The sequence below is a fragment of the Molossus molossus genome, unplaced genomic scaffold (assembly GCF_014108415.1).
Source record: "Molossus molossus isolate mMolMol1 unplaced genomic scaffold, mMolMol1.p scaffold_m16_p_18, whole genome shotgun sequence".
Classification (NCBI taxonomy): domain Eukaryota; kingdom Metazoa; phylum Chordata; class Mammalia; order Chiroptera; family Molossidae; genus Molossus; species Molossus molossus.
Window position 1 is genome coordinate 59873210 of NW_023425353.1, and position 19554 is coordinate 59892763.

The window sequence follows — 19554 nt, forward strand, 5'->3', positions numbered from 1 at the left end:
TTAAGGGATTTTCAAGGGTGATTTCCATCGGGACTTAACGTTTGCCCAGTTGGCTCTGTTCGAAGCGGACTGTCCCGGGAGGCGGAGCTCCGCCGTGCTACCACGTTTATGCTTGTCTTTGCACTTGGGGTTGCACTGGCCCCAGTGGTCTGCTGCCATTTCTCCTTTAATACAGCATTTCCCCCACACTCTGGGGACTCCTGGGGTGCCCAGGACCTACGTCCCAGTGTAGAGCCGGCCAGATCGACATGGTACCCACCAGCCACCCTTGGAAGGCGGCCAGTCTGAACTGAGACCTGTGTATGTGACACCCACGTTGGATTTCAAAGACGTATTACAGAACACTGAAAACTATCTCATTCCTGATTTTTATACTGAAAACATGTTGACATGATACTGTTTTGGATACATTTGTCTAAGTAAAAGTATTATTAAAATCAATTTCATCTGCCTCCCTCCCTCCCTTTTATTTTCATTTTTTTTTTTCTTTATTGATTTCTAGAGAGAGAGGAGAGGGAGAGGGAGAGAGAGATAGAAACATCAATGAGAGAGAACATCGATTGGCCGCCTCCTGCACGCCCCCCACTGGGGACTGGCCCACAACCTGGGCATGTGCCCTGACCGGGAATCAAACTGGCGACCTCTTGGTGCGTGGGTTGACGCTCAACCACTGAGATGCACCGGCCAGGCTGCCTCCCTCCCTTTTAAATGTGGCTAATGGCGAATTAACATTTCCTGTGAGGTTAGCCTCCTATTTTCATCAGGTGTTGAGGAGTTGGGTAAACACTGGTTCACAGCAGCTCCTTCTTCAATCCTGTGATTTTGAGGCCACGCCCAGCAATCCCACACCCCTCGTTTCCTGACCCTGCTCCCTCAGTCTCATCTCGACAGTGAGGACTGCGGGTGTTCACGAGACCCCGATTCCTTACTCATGCACCTGGCCTCCATGTGTTTCATGTATTTCTGAGAAGAGGCTCTGGGCTGTGGACCTCGATCTTGGTCATTCTCTTGATTTACACGAGAAAATATTTATTTTATTTGATCCCATAACCCCTTCGAATGATCTTTGGTTCACTGTAGGTAAGTATGCATTTAAAAAAATAATAGATGAACACAGTCAAACTCAAATCACTGCCGGCCAGAGATACCTTGCCCGTGGGGAAGGCAGCTGCTTCCATCAGAGGTCTCCAGAGTGGGGCTCACACCTCCGCCGCCGCACTAGACAGTCCACTGGGTTACCCTAGGAAAACATTAGAGCTTCTGGTTACGTTTCTTTTACCTCATCCACTTATGATGTTTAGTTCTTGTTCATGTTTTATAATGAATATATTCATGTAGTACCACCTGCTTATGATCTGTAAATACTGAGAAAAAGAATTTGTGTATATTGGAGGGAGGTGCTCAAAATTTTTACCAACAAGGGTATGTCATCAAAAGGTTTTCAGACCTCCGATTCAAAGAAAAGTGATTTTACCACCTAATGTTAGTTAACCGCCCTGCCCCCCCACGGTGTCAGTTACTCTTTTGAACATATGTCATTCATTCATTCATTCATTCTTCATCATGCAGTTACTGAGGATCTAGTAGGCAGCTGCTTTGGTGACACTTGGGGGCAGCTGCTTTGGATTCTGAATCTGTGACTTTTCTGCCGCCTCGTGGCTGGAAGGTGTTTCGGCAGGCTTCGGGCACCTGGGGGTGCAGAAGCGAGCCAGGGAGGCCTCTCTTCTTGGGCCTGCCAAGGTGGCCTTTTAGTGCTTAGCACGTCTTCACTGGGGAGAGAGGACCGGGTCAGGCTCCGGGGGAAAATGAGACGATTTCAAGTTAGAGCTGATCGGGAGGCCAAGGAGAGGTGGAGCTGCTCAGAGCCTGGGCTCCTTACGCCTCACTTAGCCCTTGACTCTGGGACTCACACATGCCCCTTACCTGCTGTTCCCTCCGGTGCCTGGATCACCTGTCAGATGTTCTAATAAACCAGCTACAGAGAGACCATCACACGAGGGCCCACACCCGGCCACCCTCTTCCTGCGAGACGGGAATTCACTGGGTGCTAACCACAGCTCCCCGGGGTTTTCCTCCTCATCTGTAAGACGTGAGGGTGCTTCTCGAGCTGCGTTCCGTCGTGGTCACCGTTTATTAACTCCCCTGTGGAAGACGAGGATTTGGGTCTGTCCCCACCTCCACCACACACGCCCTTCTCATCCATCCGTCCTCCCGATAAAAGGAGACGATCATTTTGGTCAGATCTGTGCTGACATAATTATGGCTGCAGAAGAGCCGTTCACAGCTGCAGTTTCTGATTGCTGGTCTAACGAATTGCCCAACCCGACGGCTTAAATCAACACGAATTTACTCTCTCCTAGCTCTGGACGCCAGAAGTCTGAAATGAGCTAGTCTCGTGGGTACGTCTGCCCGGCTCCTCCCTAGTCCCATCCAGCCCCAGGCCCCCTGCTGGAAGGGCTCTGCAAGGGGATCCCCACATGTGAAGTACCCTGTAGCACTTCATGTTCTAAATAAAATGCAGCAAAGAGGGCTGAGAGAGTTCAAGTTTCGATTTCTATTACTGTTTCCGAAAAGTCATTTTTACTTTGGCTGAGCTTTTGGCGAAACAACTTCTTGAATTGCTTTTCTTATTTTCATGACGGTGTGGGGAATGCGTTTGGATCATAGATGGCTGCTGTCTCTAAATGTAACATTCTTTATGGTTTCCATTGCTGGTGTTTTCGGGGGCTCTTCTCCCTGTTTCTTTCTCCCCTGACCCAGAACAATCACTTTCTAAGATGTCATTTGGGTTTCATTTCCATCCCCGGCACTAGCTATTGCCATTTGTTCAACGAAGAAGTTTCCATCCTGTCCCTGAACCCGGGCAGACAGTCAGGGACTCCTTTGCTTGGGGAGAATGAGATTGAAATCTGAGCCTCAGACTTTCCAGTTGCCCCTGTCCTGGACCTTCGGCCCCCCTCCCGGCCATAAATCCCCAAGGCCAAGTGTCTACGGTGCCTTTGCCTGTTCAAAATGCTTTCCCGCAGATGTGCCAAGGATAGCATTGGCACCGGCGGTTAAGGAAGGGTGAGGAGGAGATGAAAAGAGATTTTCATTTTCAAGAAGGATTTTTTTTTCTGTCCTTAAGAAGCCGCCGCGTGGACCATTGTTTGCAGGCTGAGCTGACTTAGCGCCCCCGGATGGCTGCGGGCCACGGCTGTGATGCCACAGGATCCCGGCGAGAGGGGCAGCAAGGCCCGCTTCCTCCCCACGTTCGCCCCTCCCTGAACTCCCCCGTCTCGAGGGCCTCCAGCCTCCCCTCCTCTCGCTGTGATGGAGTGATGGGCTCCAGGGGGATTCACAGCCTGCCTGCCACGGACTCGCGTGAGCAAGGCACGTGTCTGAATCTCAGTTTCTATCATCGGAAGGTCATCCCCTCAGCCCACACCTTGTAGGGTTTCGAGAATGTTCGGTAAGTGGCTGCTGTTCACAGAATCTGTTGTGTTCACCTCTCCAGTCAGACCTATTCGGCTTCCTGGCCGAAGTCTTGAGAATGCTTGAGTTGAAAGGCACTTGGGCAGAGCTTCTGGTTCTGGTAGGAGCAGGAGGCACAGAACCTGCCTGGTTTTGAGATCAAGCCCGAGACCTCGTTTGAGGATAATGGATTAGAAAGCTGCTTCTGATGTTACCTCTCAAGATGCCCAGATCTGTGTGGGTCAGGTGGTGGCATTGTCTCACTGGTATTCCTCTATTTAATAAAGTAGGACATGAGACACAATAAAGTTATTTTCATTTTGGAAGAAAATGAAACGTAGCCTGAAAACATGTTTATTTTCCCTCAATCTGTCCCAGTGCAAACAGGCTGCCACTTAACCCTGATCTCGTTTAAGCATCATTTCACAGATGGCCTGCCCAGTCCCAAAGAGGTGAGCCTCCTTGGAGGGTGGGCCCACCCCGGGACCCAGGGCACTCTTTCGGAATCAGGGCTGGAGCACAGGGTGTCACAGCCATGGGGCCACCAGCTCTGGAGCCAGACTGCCTGGGTCCATGTCCTGGAGATGACCTTGCTAACTCTGGGAGCTGTGGGTCACCCCGATTCTCTGTGCCTTGTTTTTCTCACTGTAAAATGGGATAATAATACTCATAAGACTGGCATCCAGCTCAAATGACTTAACAGAGTAAAATTCTTGAGACAGTCCCAGGCGTATAGTGAATATTGTATAAATGTTAGTTATCATTCCTTTGGGTGTTTTTTTCCCCTCTTTTTTCTTTTTCCTGGTAATCGGCCAGGCCAGAAATTGCAGGGACAGAAGTCCTTTCTTGTCTTGAAGTTGCTGATGTGGAAGGGAAATCACAGCTGTCCAACGATGCTGAGTCAGGGAGCCTGGCCGGGTGGCGGCTTAGGAGACAGGCAGCCTGGGGTCTTGCCCACAGTGGAGCAGACAGTCCCGGCCTCCCCGGACCCAGCAGTTCTGCCCAGGAGAGGGACACCATGTGCCTGGAGGTTCTGACGGGCTGTGCCTGTCGCCTGTGCCCACAGAACTTGCACCAGCCCAGCTCCTCCTACCGGGGCCGACTCTGGTCTAACCAGGACAAGCCTGCAGCATTACTCACGGGGCTGACACGTGGTTTTAATCCAGCGCTCTGACAGTATGCTCATGTATTCCCTCCCAGCCTGGCTTGGCCACAGTCATGAAAATTGTTTAATTGATCTTTAGAAAATGGAACAGAAACTCCAAATTCCAAAACCTCTGTCAGTCTCACTGAGACTCTGAGTAACGACGAATCAGTGAGCAGCCTGTGGGGCGGTTCAGAAAGGGGCAGAAGCTGGGGAACAGCACAGAAGGGACTGTCACACCTTTAGTGATGACTGCAGAACAGAGCCAATCTCGAATTTTATTACACACACACCACCACCACCACCACCACCACCACCACCACCATCACCACCACCATCATCGTCGTCATCATCGTGTCTCCCCTCTGCCCCTCTCCCACCCAGAAAACTCCCATCAAGAAGCACTTGAGCCCGGCTGGTGTGGCTCCGTGGATTGAGCGCTGTCGCATGGACTCAGAGGTCCCGGTTTGATGCCTGGTCAGGGCTCATGCCCGGGTTACAGGCTCGATCCCTAGAGGCAGCTGATCGATGTTGATCTCACATCGATGTTTCTATCTCTCTCTCCCTTCCTCTTTCTCTAAAAAAAATCAATAAAAACATATTTAAGAAGAAGAAGAAGCACTTGAGAAGTGCTTTGTAATTCTGTCTGTTTCGATGGCGGAGGAAGATGTGGTCCCTGTCTTCTCCCTGTCCCCTGCCCAGCATGTTGTCCCACCCTCTGTGGCAGGGTAGTGGAGGAACAGGTTTTGCCACCTTTTACTGACATCTTCGAGCTGAGAAAAGATGGCGTTGCCTCTGTCCCTGCGTGGGTTCCTCTGCAGCAGCCGGCGGGTGTCAGGGTTCAGAGCGGGGCATCCTGGGAGGTGGTCTGGGGAAGGGACAGCTAGTGCCCCAAGTGAGGCACAGCCTGGCTGGACGTCCCGAAGGAGGAGAGCATTCTTTCCCCTGTGAGCCCTTAGAAACGAGGAGTCTCTTGCGGGCGGTTACAGCACAAACGAATCGAGTGCTTTCCTGCAAGTGTCCTGGTTTCCCAAACGGTCTCTGCACAGGGCACCGGGCGCTGGGACTTGCCTCGCAGTCCTTCTCAAAGGCCTCTCTGGTGTCCTCTCCCCATGCCATCTGCCCATCTGATGGGGACACCGGTTCACGGATACATCTGTGGCCAGGCTGCTGTCTCCTCGTCGTCCCAGCCCGAGCCCCAGCCACAGTGAGAGCACTTACACCCCTTGGCCAAGGGAAGGACTGCACTGTGTTCCTCGCCTGCCTTACTGTTACTGTGTTTCTTCAGGCGCATTGTAATCCGTTGCTCGATGCTCTTATACACTGCAGTGTTCACGCTGTCAATCCAGTCCCCATCCACTTCCACACACTGAACTGCCTTCTTGCGGTCTGACCGAGGGCGCACTTCGAACCCCGCGGAAATCACCAGAGCCTTGTGTTCGCTGGGTTTTGCTGCGATGGTGCCAGGTGACAAGCAGTGGCTTACGCGACGCTCACCTGTGTCCTGGCTCCGGGGGGCTGGTTCAGGTCTGCACCAGGTGCCTCACCTGGGACACACGCCGGCCGCTCGTGCTGGAGGCAAGCCAAACCGCACGGGCACATTCTCCAGGGAACGAGGGGGACTCTTGGTAAATGGGGGGGTTGGATTTGAGGAGGGAAGAGGAAAGGAGCCCTGTACAGGGAGACAGCGAAGGTCCTACCGTTCCTCCCCCTCCCGCCACCCTCACAGTCAGGAAAGACCCGGTGGGTGTTTTCAGGGGGGAGGGGGAGGGGGGGAGGCGGGCAGGCGGGCAGGCGGGGCGGGTCCAGAGGCACGTGCGCGTGCAGCCGGGGGTCAGCTGGGTTCCGCCAGCAAGCTTTCTAGTATATGGTGCATCTTCCCCTTTCTCCTGCCTCCAGTGTACTCTCTATTATGCAGCTGAATAGTTCTCTTTAGAGGATTTTTCCCCCGTTTGATCAAAGCTGCCTTTCTTTTCCCAAAGCTTTACTTGGGTGGCCCTGTGGGGACATCTGCTCGGGGCCGGTTTGCATCTTTCTCTCTGCACAACTGCACACTTGCCAACTTCCCCAGGTTGTCTGAAGCCAAGGACGGCCGAGAGAGGGATCAAAACATTCTGTCTTGAGACAGTTTTAAAAGACGATTTATTTTCCCCCAGTGGTAGCCAAAAGTTTGAGAATCCAGATTAGGGATCCAGCTTGAAAACATATTTTCCTTTTTAGAAGGAAAAAAACAAAACCCAACCGAATCATCGTCCATGGCCATTTCTCCTTTTAGTTTTAACGTAAAATAGTGGCATTCTCGCCAGCGGCGTGAGCCTGGGCAAACCTTAGCGCTCTGGGCTTGGTGGATTTCTCCTCTGAAAAACAGGGATGCGTGATCCCCAGTTCCTCGTGTTCGCGTGAGGATGAAAGGAAATACTAACTGATATGCAATGAAAGGTTAACCTCAGTGAGAAGGAGCGGGACCCCATACTTCACCTTTTGGGGTCTCCTCTGCAGAAACCCTCACCATTTCCCCGGAGCTGCAATCACTGGGTCCTCAGTGCACCCTTCTTTGCTGTAATAAAAGTGGGAGAGGACCCCAAGGTCCTCCCTGAGGAATGGGTAAAGGAACTGTGGCACATCCCCCCTGTGAACCACTATGCGGCAGTTGAGTAACTACGTTGAAAAAGACAGATGTGGAAGCAGCCTCAGGACGTGTGGTCATGTCAACCAGAGCAGGTTGGAGTAGTCACCTCCTTGATGCTGAAAATAATCACCATGTGTAGTAGACTAAGAAATTGTGCAGCCACTATGGGAAGCCACGTGGTGGTTTCTCAAAGTATCACAGATAGAACGACCTTAGGTTGTAAGTCGAATAGTTATATGATGAATAAGTTCCGACTCAGACACAGCGGCACGGAGGGCTCCTGGTAGCCCTTCTCCCATTGGTCCTGCAGGCTCCCAAGCCCCTCCTCCTGGTGACGCAGGTACCCACGCCACAGAATCACCTGGAGAACTTGTGAAAACAGGCTCCAGGCCCGTTTCTGATTGAGTCGTTCTGGGGCGGGGCCCGCAAATTTGCCTTTTGACAAGTTCCCAGGTGATGTTGATGCTGTTGGCCACTGGTTGAGAAAGCACAGCCCCAGGGTGTGTCTTCGCCGATGCGTGCAGAGTTGGCACCGCCACATCCGTGTGCCAAGAGAGAAAGCTGGGCAGCCAGCGTCCTTTCGAGCAAGAGGGGCAGGCAAAAGTGGCGGACTCCTGCCACGGGCAAGGACTTGGTCACCTGGCCAGCCCTGGCCGCAAGGGCGGCTGGGCAGGGTCATCGCAGCTGAGCAGGGTGTGCGCCTGGTAAGGGGCAGAGCGGTCTGTGGGAGACAACTCGAGGCCTGCAGAGTGGCCCTGGGACTCCCAAGGCGATCAGGAGAGGGCCAGCACTCAGCCGTGGGGACAGATGCGGAAGAGACGCTTATGGTGCTTGGTGACCAGTGTCATACGGTGGTTTATTCAAGGGGGAACCCAGGTCTGCAGCAGCAGTCTCTCCGGGGCCAGCCAGCTACGCTCTGAAGCAGGAGGCCGGCCTCTGGCAGCAGCTGGTGTCACCCACCTGGGCTGCGCCCTCCTCCCTCTGCAGGGGTCCAGGACAGGCCTTCCCTCAGGAGCCTAGCCCTGCTGTTTTGTGGATTGGGCTGACCTTATCCCAGATCTCAAACTCTCTTTCTCTGCCCCGCCCCCCCAGGCGTCTCGGCTCTGGAGAAAGCTGCGTGGCAAGAGGCGGTTGGTGATGGCATTCTGCCTCTTGGTGACTCTGTCTGTGATGGCTGTTGCCCACTTCCCTGCACAGCCTCAGGCCGCCATGGAGCCCCAGGGGGTAACGGGCACCCCTGTCCCCCACAGCCCGCAGGCCCTGAGCTCCCGCCGGAGGCAGCGGACAAGAAACCTGCGTTTTTGGAGAGGCTGGGCCCTGCCCAGGAGCTCCGTCCTGGTGTGTGCTGAGGAGCAAGGCCACAGAGGGAGCATGGACAGCAGCAGGTCCCCGGGAGGGGACAGCAGGCGTGTGGGGAAGGCCAAGAGGGACACCGCTTTGGCATCTCCAGGAGATTTGAGACTCAGTACCCAGGTCAGGGGCCCAGGGGTCAAAGACCTGCGGCCCCCTTGGGAGGACAGTCCCACCCCGGAGGCCCAGAGAGAGACAAGCACCCCGATCAGCCCTCTCACAGGGCACCAGAGAGCTGCTGCTGGACCGACCCTCTGGCCCCATCCAGGGGAAGCCAGGGATCTGCCAGGAGCTGGGAACAGAGCCTTGACTGGCGGGCAGCAAGCAGGGGATCCCGCCCCGGCCACAGGGACTGGTCGGTGGCCTGGCTCTGTCAGGGAGCTGCAAGGATCTGTCTGGTGTGCTGCTGAGACCCCTGGTCTATTGACGAGCTCAAGGACCGGTGGGCAGGTGCCCCCATGGCTGACAGAACATGATGTGCAGACCCTCCAGCTGTTGGCGCAGGGGGAGGTGGTGGGCAAAGCCAGGGTCCCCGGCCACGGGCAGGTGCTGCAGGTTGGCTTCTCCCCCAGGGGTGTCCTTCAGGCCGTGTCTCCTGGGCTCAGCACACTCTGCTCCCAGGGGCTCTGTGGCCTGATCAAGAGGCCTGGGGACCTGTCTGAGGTCCTGTCCTTCCACGTGGACCGCGTGCTGGGGCTGCGCCGGAGCCTCCCCGCGGTGGCCCGGCGCTTCCAGAGCCCCCTGCTGCCCTACCGCTACACAGACGGTGGCGCGAGGCCCGTCATCTGGTGGGCACCCGACGTGCAGCACCTGGGCGACCCAGACGACGACCAGAACTCCCTGGCCCTGGGCTGGCTGCAGTACCAGGCCCTGCTGGCACGTGGCTGCGGCGGGCCGAGCCCGCGGTCGTGCCTGGGCATCGGCTGCGCTGAGTGGGCACGCCTGGCCCTCTTCGACTTCCTGCTCCAGGTACGTGGGGCCGGGCCGGGGAGGGCTGGAGAGCAGCAGAGGTGGGGGGCGGAGGGTGACCCCACCCCCAGGCCTTGTCTTTTGACCACCCAGCCCCTGTTTTTGTTATTTTCCAGTCTCGTGTTTATCCATCCAGCTCGTCGGCTGGACGAGCGCGTATCAGCTCACAGGAGCCGATGGGTCAGATTCCCAGGCCTTCTGTGACCTGGTTGTGAAACAGGCCTTTTAGAAACGAAATGATATAGACTAACAATATAATCATCACACTAGCAGCAAAAGCAATAAATATCCAGAACTCACTGCCTCCTAATTCTTTTACCATGTCTTTCCTGTCATCTGTGCCCTTGCGGGTATTTGCGTCTGTCTGGTGAACACTGCGCAGTGATGGCTACTCGGCTCCTGCCGACTCCGCTCAGTCCGGTTGGCAGCGTGGACTGGCCAGGGCGGGACTGCTACGCCATGAAGGGCAGCACGTGCTGCGCAGGGGGACCCACCTCTCCTGGGGAGCTTAACGCCTATCAGCACACGGCTGCTTATAACGTCATATCCTTGACTCCACAAGGACTCAAGGTGGTTGTGTAATTTAAACGTGAGAGAGAGAGAGAGGAGAGAGAGAGGAATGGATGCCACTGGTCCAGTCTGGGCACGGAGAGGGAGCCGCAGGGCCGCTGAGGCCCCTGCTGTGCCAGGGGGTAACCTGGAGTTTCTGGGGATCCTGGGGAAGGGGCTGGAGTTCCTGGGAGCTACTGACCGGCCTGGGGTCACTCTGTGGTGCATAGTCCAGGTGTCTCTCAGAGTCTCCTCCCGGGATTGTGTCCCAGGTCCCCGCAGTGGTCATTGCTGGCCTTCCCTGTGTCATGTCCCCTCTGTGTTTGGGATCAGCTCGCAGATAAACTGCTTTTGCTCGAATCCTCATCGCGAGGCCTGTCCCTGGGGGAGCTGGATCCAGAGGGTAACACACCCTGTGCGGCTTCTGCACACAGGATCCTTCGTGTAATGTACTGAGGACATTGCCTGGTGGGTGGCACACGCTCAAGAACTCGCAGGCACTGTCCCCAACACTCTCGGGAGTGGACTCATCCCGTCCTCACGGGAAGCTTGTGAGCGAGATACTACATTTATCTCTAGGTTCGAGTGGAGAAATTGAGGCCCGGAGGGGTGAAGTTCCTTGCCCAAGGTCACGGCTGTGGAGCGGAGATGCAGGCTGGACGGTCTGACTCCGGAGCTCACCCTCTCAGTCAGTCACTGTTCACCTGGCCGTGACTGAGGGCAGGAGCAGGGGACCTTTGCAGGGATGCCCTTGAGATCCAGCCGCTGTGCACACGGCAGCTTTCTGCTCCACACAGAGGCCCTCTGTCTGCCTCCGGGTTGCGGTGGGGACCCTCCCTCAGCTGCCAAGGCTGCTGTGGGGGTGCACATCGCAGCAGCCAAAGCACACACAGCTTGGGTGTGTGATCAGACGCGACTCGGCTGGCCTCGTGCCATCTTCTTCCTGTCTGCTGAAGGCTGGTCAAGCCCAACACTGCTGCCTGGCTGGTGCTGCCTTCCTAGAAACCGCTGGCCAGTGGAGAGAGGCGGGCTGTGGGTTTCCCAGCACAGGAACTGCAGGTACCGTCGGACCCGGAGCTGGGTCCGAACTCCACACACAGCCCGCTCTGTGGTATGCTTGCTCCTTGGTTTTGTTTGGTCCAGAATAAACCCTTTTCTGTGTGTGTGTGTGTGTGTGTGTGTGTGTGTGTGACAACATACCACTCACCTGGACACGAAGTACATGAGCACTGCACACATACACATCCTTACACCCCCGAGTCTGTGCCTTGCCAGCGCCGCACCGCGCCCTGTGTTAGTGACTGTGGACATAACGCCGTGTAACAAACCTCTCCCCCCTCACAGCTTAAAACACCAGCTCCTCGCTCCTGTGGGGCAGCTGGGCTCACATGAACTTGGCTCCCAGCTGTGGGTGGTTCGGGACTGCTCTTCCCTCCCCCTCTGGAGCCCAGGCTGCAGCAGAGTCCCCGCTGGGCGAACCTCTCCCGGGGGATGGGAGAAGCCTGAGAGCTCAGACAAACCGCAGGAGCACATTGGGGCCAATGTCTACTCAGATTCCTTCGGCCAAAGCAAGTCCCTGGCCAAGCCCATCAGGGAAGGGACGCGCTCTGCCCAGAGCGGAAGAGGGAGAGGATACAATAGTTATGGGACAATAATCAAATCGATCACACACACCTCAGACAGACGCACTGTACACGTAGACATGCACCTTATAAGCCCGCATGAGCGGCAGCCACACATCAGTGCGGACACCCCGTATGGAGCCCAGATGCTGCTGTGAGCCACGGGGCTCATCCTGCTGAGACCTGTGGGGAGCATGTCGACATGCCTCAGAGCTGTCCCCTTGGGGGCCAAAGAAGCCTGTCCTTTCCCCACCAACTCCGAGCATGTTCCGCACCCAGAGGGGGCTAAGCAGAGGGCCATGGGCACTGTGGGTGGGAGTCGTGATGCCCAGGGCACACGGGAGGGGTACCGACGCGTCCGCTGCAAGGGCCCGAGGTCGGAAGTGAGTTCCGCAGGCCTGTGCTGCGGGTTTCAGCAGGTTGGTTTCTTCCCGATGAGATCGGCCCATTTCCCTCCCAAGGGGCCCGTTTCAGCATTTGTGATCCTGTGTGTGTTCCTTCTTTTGAGTCCAAATCTATGGCTTTGGTTCATGGATACCTCCTCTGGCTAGGTGTACCTGGGGCACCAGGTGCGCTATCAATGAGAGGAGCCCCGATTCACGACCCCTGCTGACCTCTCAGGCTTCCAACCAGAGACGTGAACTAGAATAGCAGCTACCACAACGTCTGACACAAACCACACACATGAACCTATTAAGTCCCACAACGGACCCAAGAGATGAGTGCTGTGCCCCCCGCCCCCCATCTCGCAGATGGCGCAGTGAGCAAGGGGAGAAAGCACCCACCTGGACAAGGGCGTTCAAGGGTGACGTCGAGCATCTATTCATATGTTTAATCAAAGTGGACCCGAGATCAGGGTGAGGTGTGATAGGCAGAACTCTAAGACGGCCCCAGATTCCCACCCCCCAATATTAACCCCTTCTCTTGAGTGTGGGTGAAACCTGTGAATACGATGGAATATCACTCCAGTGATCAGGTTACTAATTACTTAACCTCGAGTTTATTAAAGGCGAGGTCATCCAGGCGAGTCTTTGGAAGAAGACCAAGCACGTGTGAGGTCTCAAGGGAGAAGCAAACAACTCAGGATGAACGCCCGCGGGCAGGGCAGGCCTCCCGGAGGACTGATTCCCGGGGAGCAGTCCTTCGAGTTCAAGGGGTGGTTTCTGCCGACAGCCCGGAATGAGTTCAGGAGGCGACCCCGAGCCACCAGTGAGATGTGACACCTTGTGTTCAGCCTGGAGACACCCTGAGCATGGAACGCGGCAGGAACGTGATGGACTCCTTCCTGACCCACAGGAACCGTGAGGGGGTCCATGTGTCCTTTTAAGCCACTGAGCCCCTGGGAATTCGTTAGGCAGCATTAGAAATGAATGTAGGGGGCAAGGGAGGGCCCTAGGGGCAGACACTGTAGGTGGGCTCACTCTAGGGTGCTGACCCTGCACGACCTTGAGGGTGGGCATCTCCCTCAATTTCTTCTTCTTCGCCCCAATCCTGACTCTGTTTAGACGTTTTTAAGGTTTTTAAAAAAACTGTTTATATTTTTGCCCCATTTTCTGTTGGGTGGTTGGTCTTTTCCTTAACGGTTTCAAGAGCTTTTTACAGTTATAGGAAATCATTCTTGTTTTCATTGCATTACAGTGTTTCTCTCAGGTTGAACCGTCATTAAGCTTTGTTTATAGTCTCTCTGCTGTGCAGGAATTTAAAACTGTGTACGTTGTTAAAATCATCAAGTCTTTCTTTTATGATTTCGAGGTTAGAACATTATACTTTCAAAGGTTAGCCTCACTTCAGGGTTATTTTAAAATTTCTCCCGTGTGTTTTCCTACATCTTTGATCCATCTGGAAGTTATTTGGGGTAAGAGATAAGGTGCAAAACAGCGATTTTCCCCCTCAGATGGCAACGCACATGTCCCAGCCCATTTGTTGAATAATCCCTCTCCCCCCAGTCTGCAGCACTGCCGGTTCCCATATGTACGCAGCTCTATTTCTGGGCTCTTTTCTGTTCCAATAAAGGGTCTATTTATATGCCAGGATCACACTGTTTTAATTACTGTGCTTTCTGTCTCATGTTAATAACAAGCAGGGCATGGTCTTTCTCATCGCTCTTTCTCAGAGTTTTCCTGAGACTCTTGCACCCTGTTCTTATGAAACTTAGTCACCTTGCTACTTTCTTCTCCTTCCCAAGTCCTGCTGGATTTTATTGGAATCCAGTTGAGTTTGTGTGGACTGAGAGAGAGAGAGAACGTATACCGTAAAATGCAGTCTTCCCGCCAAGAAGGGAACATGTCCCTTTCTCTATTCTTGCTCCTCAAAGCGTCTTCATTTCCTTCAGCTGCGTCCTGACTTTCCTGTTGGGTTACTCCTGGGCATTTCATCCTCTGTGGCCTTGAAAATGGACCTTTCTCCTCCTTTATACGTTCCGGCCGGTAGCTCTTGGTCTGCGTGAAGGCTACTATCCCTGGGTAGTAGTTTGGTTACTGGCCACCTGCTAACTTTGCTGGCTTCATCAGTGCTAGGTTTGTCCTTGGTTTTCCAAGTTCAGCATCATTTCATCTGTAATGACCGGTCTGCCTTCTCCTCGCCTCAGACATGGCTGGAACCTCCAGAGCAGTGGTAAATGTTAGCGGAATGATGGGTGTGACTTGTTTCTGCGGACTTGGGACACTTGCTAGAGTTTTTGCTGCAGAGGTTTTAACAGCTGCTGGGTTTTGTGTCGATGTTTAAAATGTAGCGTGATCTACACCTGTCTCTTTACATAAGATCTAGTTCTTCTCCCTCTGTCCCCTCAGAGGCCTTCGGCAGCCTCTTCGTCCACACCCTCAGGCTTGGTGCAGGCGTCCGTCCAGAGGGTCCTCCCGGAGCCTGGGGACGGTGGGAGCACCGCGGGCGGAGGCCTCAGGGACAGTGAGAGTCCCTGCAGGAGCCCGCTCCTCCCCCACGCTCTGACCTCCGGAAGCCTCATGGAATCTTGAGCAGCCAGCCAGTCATTGTGGGACCAGCCCACTGCCCTGGGAGAGAGAAGCTGGCACCCTAGACCGCAAGCCAGCCCAGCCAGGAGCCACCCCTTCCACTTAGAAGGGCCCCGTGCCTGCCCCCACGTTGAGGGAGGGTTCCTGTGTGGTGGGGTTGGGTAGGGGTGGTGGGGGCATGGGCCCCGGGGTAGCCGCTAGCTCTTCTGGAATCCAGCAGACCCGACCAGGCCTGGGAGCCCGGGGGATCGTGGGAGAGCTCGGCCACCCCTCGTGCCTTGTGCTGGGCCCCCAGACCTCGTCTCCTCCTCAGCTGGGCCTGGTATTCCTCCTCGGCAGACTGCAGTGTCTTGTCCCACCCAGATGTCCTGTTAGGAGACCACAGAGCCAGGCCTCCCCATGGAGCCGTCTGGTGATGGCACCCGGGCAGGGAGGTGGCGTGATGGGCAGGCTCTCAGAGATCACGGTCCTCCTGTGAAGTCCCCTCAGGTCCTGCCTGCTGTCAGCCAGCCATGCACTTCACCCATTCATTCTTTCACCCCAAGAGCGACAACTGGGTCCCCAGCTGTGCCGCACAGGTGCTGGGTGCCGGGTGCTGGGATCAGCTCGCACCATGTCTCCGTCTTTGCCCTCAGCGATGCTGGAAAACACATGCCAGTCACATCTGACAGCCTTCACTGTCCAGACTGTCCAGACTGCCCCGGCTGGGTCAGGCTGGCGCCACTTTCACACGGCGGCACCCTTGCACTTACCCGTCCTCGGTGACTCAGTTTCCCCGCCTCTGAAATAGGGCTAATAACAGATCCGCCTCCTGCCTGCTGGGCGTGCGGAGCGCTCAGAATGGGCTCCACCACGGCTGAAGTTAGACAGAAACCTCCCTTCACATCAAGATTGTGCAGCATTGGCAGGTTGGTCCGAAAATCACAACAGCAAAGGATTATCTTTTTTTCATTTCGGTAGCTCCCCGTTTTTTCAAAAAGGGGAGAAAGAATCAAACACCAAAGGGTCGTAGAAATGAAACTTGGACTTGGTCGTGTTGGCTGCCAGTCTGCTGCTATTTAAATGGAATTTTTCTTCAGTGGAAAAGAGAACCAGACGGCGTGGCACAGTAACCAAGCTGGCAGCGGGGCCCGGCCAGGCCCCTCCCGTTAGACATCCACTGGGCGAAGATGGGGGGCCGGGATGCACATGTGGTGGGGCCACAGTCCTTGGAGATTTCTCTGGAGATGAACTGCTGCAAGGTGCCATCTTGCAGAATGGCCCGGGGTCGTGTGTGGCCTCCAGGGAGGCTGGGTCAGCAGCAGAGCCAGGCCCCAGGCCAGAGCACAGGAGCAGCTGTGGGTGGAGTGGGTGTGGCTGAAGTCCCAGCTGACCTGAGCCATGGGCACACAGCTGTTGGGGTGCAGGGTGGGCCCCAGCCAGAGGGGCAGAGCAGAAGCCCCAAGGGGAGCCGGAGACCAGTTACAGAGCCCCCAAGGGCTGTCCCCAGTGTGTGGGCCAGGGGCCAGGTGGCCGGGGTGCTGGGCCAGGTGGACATGAGCCGCACACCGCCCTCAGAGGACGGGTGTCCCCGCAGGTCCATGACCGCCTGGACCGCTACTGCTGCGGCTTTGAGCCTGCGCCCACGGAGCCCTGCGTGGAAGAGAGGCTCCGGCAGAAGTGCGCGAACCCGGGCGAGCTGCGGCTGGTCCACATCCTGGTACGTCCCCTCGCCTCCAGACTCCAGGCTTCCCGTCTCCTTCGGGCGATGGTTTTGGTGCAGTCCAGAGATGGTGCGGCCCTGGGGGCTCCCAGTCCAGCTCCTTAGCAGCAGAACCCTCTGAGTAATACGTGAGAAACATGGAGCTTTCAGAACGTGGTTGCGTGTCAGGTGGGCTGGAGCCTGTTTCACCGACGTCACTGTCCCCCAGAGGCACCAGGGAGCCCCGAGGGCCCTGGCAGCAGAGGGTGGGAACTGTTTGTTTCCTCGGACCTCCTCCTTGTGCCAGTGAATGTGCAGATTGTGGCCCAGCCTGGGGGAGGGTGTCTCCAGGGCCACGGGCCGGCTGGTGGCAGTGGCAGGCTCCCTCCTAGGACCCTGATGGCTCACAGGCTGGTGCTGATCAGAGACACACTGTGCTGTCTCCTGTGGAAACGACTCAGGGTGGGAAGTGATGCGCTGTGGCCGCACAAGGAGCGAGGAGCGCCTGGGGACAGTGGGCTCCGGCTTCCCCCCAGCGAGGCCTCGTGTCCCTGTGGCCCCACTCAGACAGCTGCTGTGGGAGGGTAGCTGTCCGCCGGGTGCCGGGCTGAGCTTTAGGCGACAGCAGCCCGGAGCCCAGGGCTTCTCGGGGAGGCGCTGGGTGGTGGGAATGCTCCATCCCCGGGCCGAGCCGGCCCGCCCTCCCTTGGTAAGAGGTAAGGCTTTTCTGTCCATCACTTACCCCTGGCGGGTAGCCATGTAACAGGCCCTCAGTTTTCAGAAGGAGGCTTCATCAGGCTTTGAGAAATCGATGATCCCTGCTCTGTGGAGAGGGGTGAGGAGGGAGAAGGGGCGGAGAGAGGGAAGCCAGGCTCCTGGAGATAAAGGCTCATCATTTGAGCCTTGGCCACTGGAGAGAATGATTGGAAGTGACCTTGAAATCTGGGAGAATGTATAGGGATGGGGTGTGCGCATGCGCTGGGAGGTGGGGACCGCAAGAGATGGCCTTTTAGTCACAAATACACCCTGGTTTGAATTCCCTGCTGCTGCTGTTAGTTTTGGAGAGGTTCAGGAGGCCTCACACTCTTCTCCCACAGAGAGGGAGCATGGGGGATGAGTGTCGTGCGGCTCAGGGATGCCCAGTGGGGCAGGGCGCGTGTGTGAGTGTGCACGTGTGCCGGACCTTCTGCAGTTCTGCCGGGCAGCCCACCTCGGACCCGCCCATCCGCACCCACACTCCTCAGCCCTCACCACGCGGTCCCTCTGCTTTGCAGTTTCGCAGGATGGCACCGCGGCCTGGTCCGGGTTTGAACCGCTAATTAGTAGCAGTGGGACCTTGTGCAAATCACTCACCCTCTTTGTGCCCCCGTTTCTGTAAAACGGGGCTCATACGAGTGGCCCCCTCTAAGGTTGCTGGGGAGGCTCGTTGAGCAGTGTCCGTCCGCACAGAGGCAGCGCCTGGGGCCGTCTGGGCAAGTAGCAGGGTGGATGGTGGGACTGTCAGCTCAGGGCCCCCCAAGCCCCCTCACCCTGACAGAGTCCCTGGGTGCCAGCGAGGCTGCACCCTCACCCGCCCGTCTCTGCCCATCTTCTCCCCTGAGGTCCGGAGCAGCCATCCGTGTCATCTGGTCTACATCGACAACGCCGCCAACCTGCAGCACCCTGAGGACAGGCTGAACTTCCGGCTGCTGCAGGGCATAGACGGGTGAGGGTCCAAGGGCCGGGGGAGGTTCAGGGGCTGAGGCTCGATGGGACCTTCCATCGTGGTTCCCGAGAAGTCCGCGGTCCGTCATCAGACCACAGCTGTTCGATCTGAGCCTTAGGGGTGGGGTGGGAGCCCCTGGGAAGCCGAGAGGGGATACAGCTGGGGGTACAGTCCGCAGGCCCTTCAGCTCCTGGGTGGACTGCTTGGTCCCAATATCCAGAGGTCATCCGGGCCCCACAGAACGCCAGCTGGCCAGAGGGGTAAGGGCAGGCCAGCCCTTCCCTTGCCCCAGATGGGGAGGTAGCCTGGCAGCCTCTCTTCTCTGCTCCGGCTTGGCAGGCAGCTCAGCCTCCACGGACTCTGCGGCATTTGCCAAGCAGAGCAGCAGGCATTGCCCGGGAGAGCAGAGTTGGTTCGCCGGCTTCTCTGTGGGGCGGGGCCACCTGAAAGCTCTACCCACCCCGTAGCTGGTCAGCCAGGGTGTGGCCCTGGGACTCGGCGGGCTGACCTGGCTGGGGTGAGTCCCCGTAGCTGGTCAGCCAGGGTGTGGCCCTGGGACTCGGGGGGCTGACCTGGCTGGGGTGAGTCCCCGTAGCTGGTCAGCCAGGGTGTGGCCCTGGGACTCGGGGGGCTGACCTGGCTGGGGTGAGTCCCCGTAGCTGGTCAGCCAGGGTGTGGCCCTGGGACTCGGGGGGCTGACCTGGCCGGGGTGCCCCACGGCGCAGGTTCTGCCATCTGGCTCCGCCTTTCACGGAAACTCTCCGAGGTGGATTTTGCTTTTCCTGCCTGTGCTGACGTTCGGGGGACTTTCGTCCAGGTTTCCCGAGGCTGCCGTGAAGGTTCTCCAGTCGGGGTGTCTACAGAACATGCTGCTCAAGTCGCTGCAGATGGACCCGGTGTTCTGGGAAAGCCATGGCGGGCAGCAGGGGCTGAAGCAGGTCCTCCAGACCCTGGAGAAGCGAGGACAGGTCCTGCTGCGACACATCCGGGAACACAACCTGACGGTCTTCCGGGACCAGGACCCCTGAGCCCGCGGCTGGGTGCTCACAGCCAACCCGAGTGGATGAGTGCCCACGCTGACGGCCACGCGTCCTCGGTCCACCCATCTTGAAGACAACTGGGAACCCTGGAGCCGGCAGGGCACCGTGGTGCCGTGGGCCGTCACCTGCTTGGGATGGTGGGAGGTATGGGTGTTGGGCTTTCAGTCTCACCCTTTCTTCTCTGCCTTCTCAGCTCTGGTTATTCACTTCCTTGCATCAATAAAGACTTTCAAGAATGTTCTGAACTGTTCCATGTACTGTGAAATCGTGCGTTTGCAAAGCTGGACTAACTCTGTGTGTGTGTGTGTGTGTGTGTGTGTGTGTGTATGTGGCATGTATACATATCTGCACATATGTGAGATGAGCCAAATAAAGGGTCTTCACAGAGTGGCCCAGAACTGCTTGGGCTGAAAGTCGACTCAGATCGACTTTGGAGAAACAAA

General features: G+C 56.6%; 1 protein-coding gene across 1 annotated transcript in view; it reads left to right on the plus strand.

Annotated features, from left to right (window-relative positions):
* Positions 1-19274, plus strand: part of GASK1A (golgi associated kinase 1A) — a 34326-nt gene extending 15052 nt beyond the window's left edge. The window contains exons 2-5 of the mRNA XM_036267338.1: positions 8319-9545; positions 16262-16384; positions 17968-18071; positions 18889-19274. Coding sequence (XP_036123231.1) covers positions 8319-9545; positions 16262-16384; positions 17968-18071; positions 18889-19099 — 1665 coding nt within the window. The 3' untranslated portion in view covers positions 19100-19274. The remainder of the gene's footprint in view (positions 1-8318; positions 9546-16261; positions 16385-17967; positions 18072-18888) is intronic.
* Positions 19275-19554: the final 280 nt, after the last annotated feature.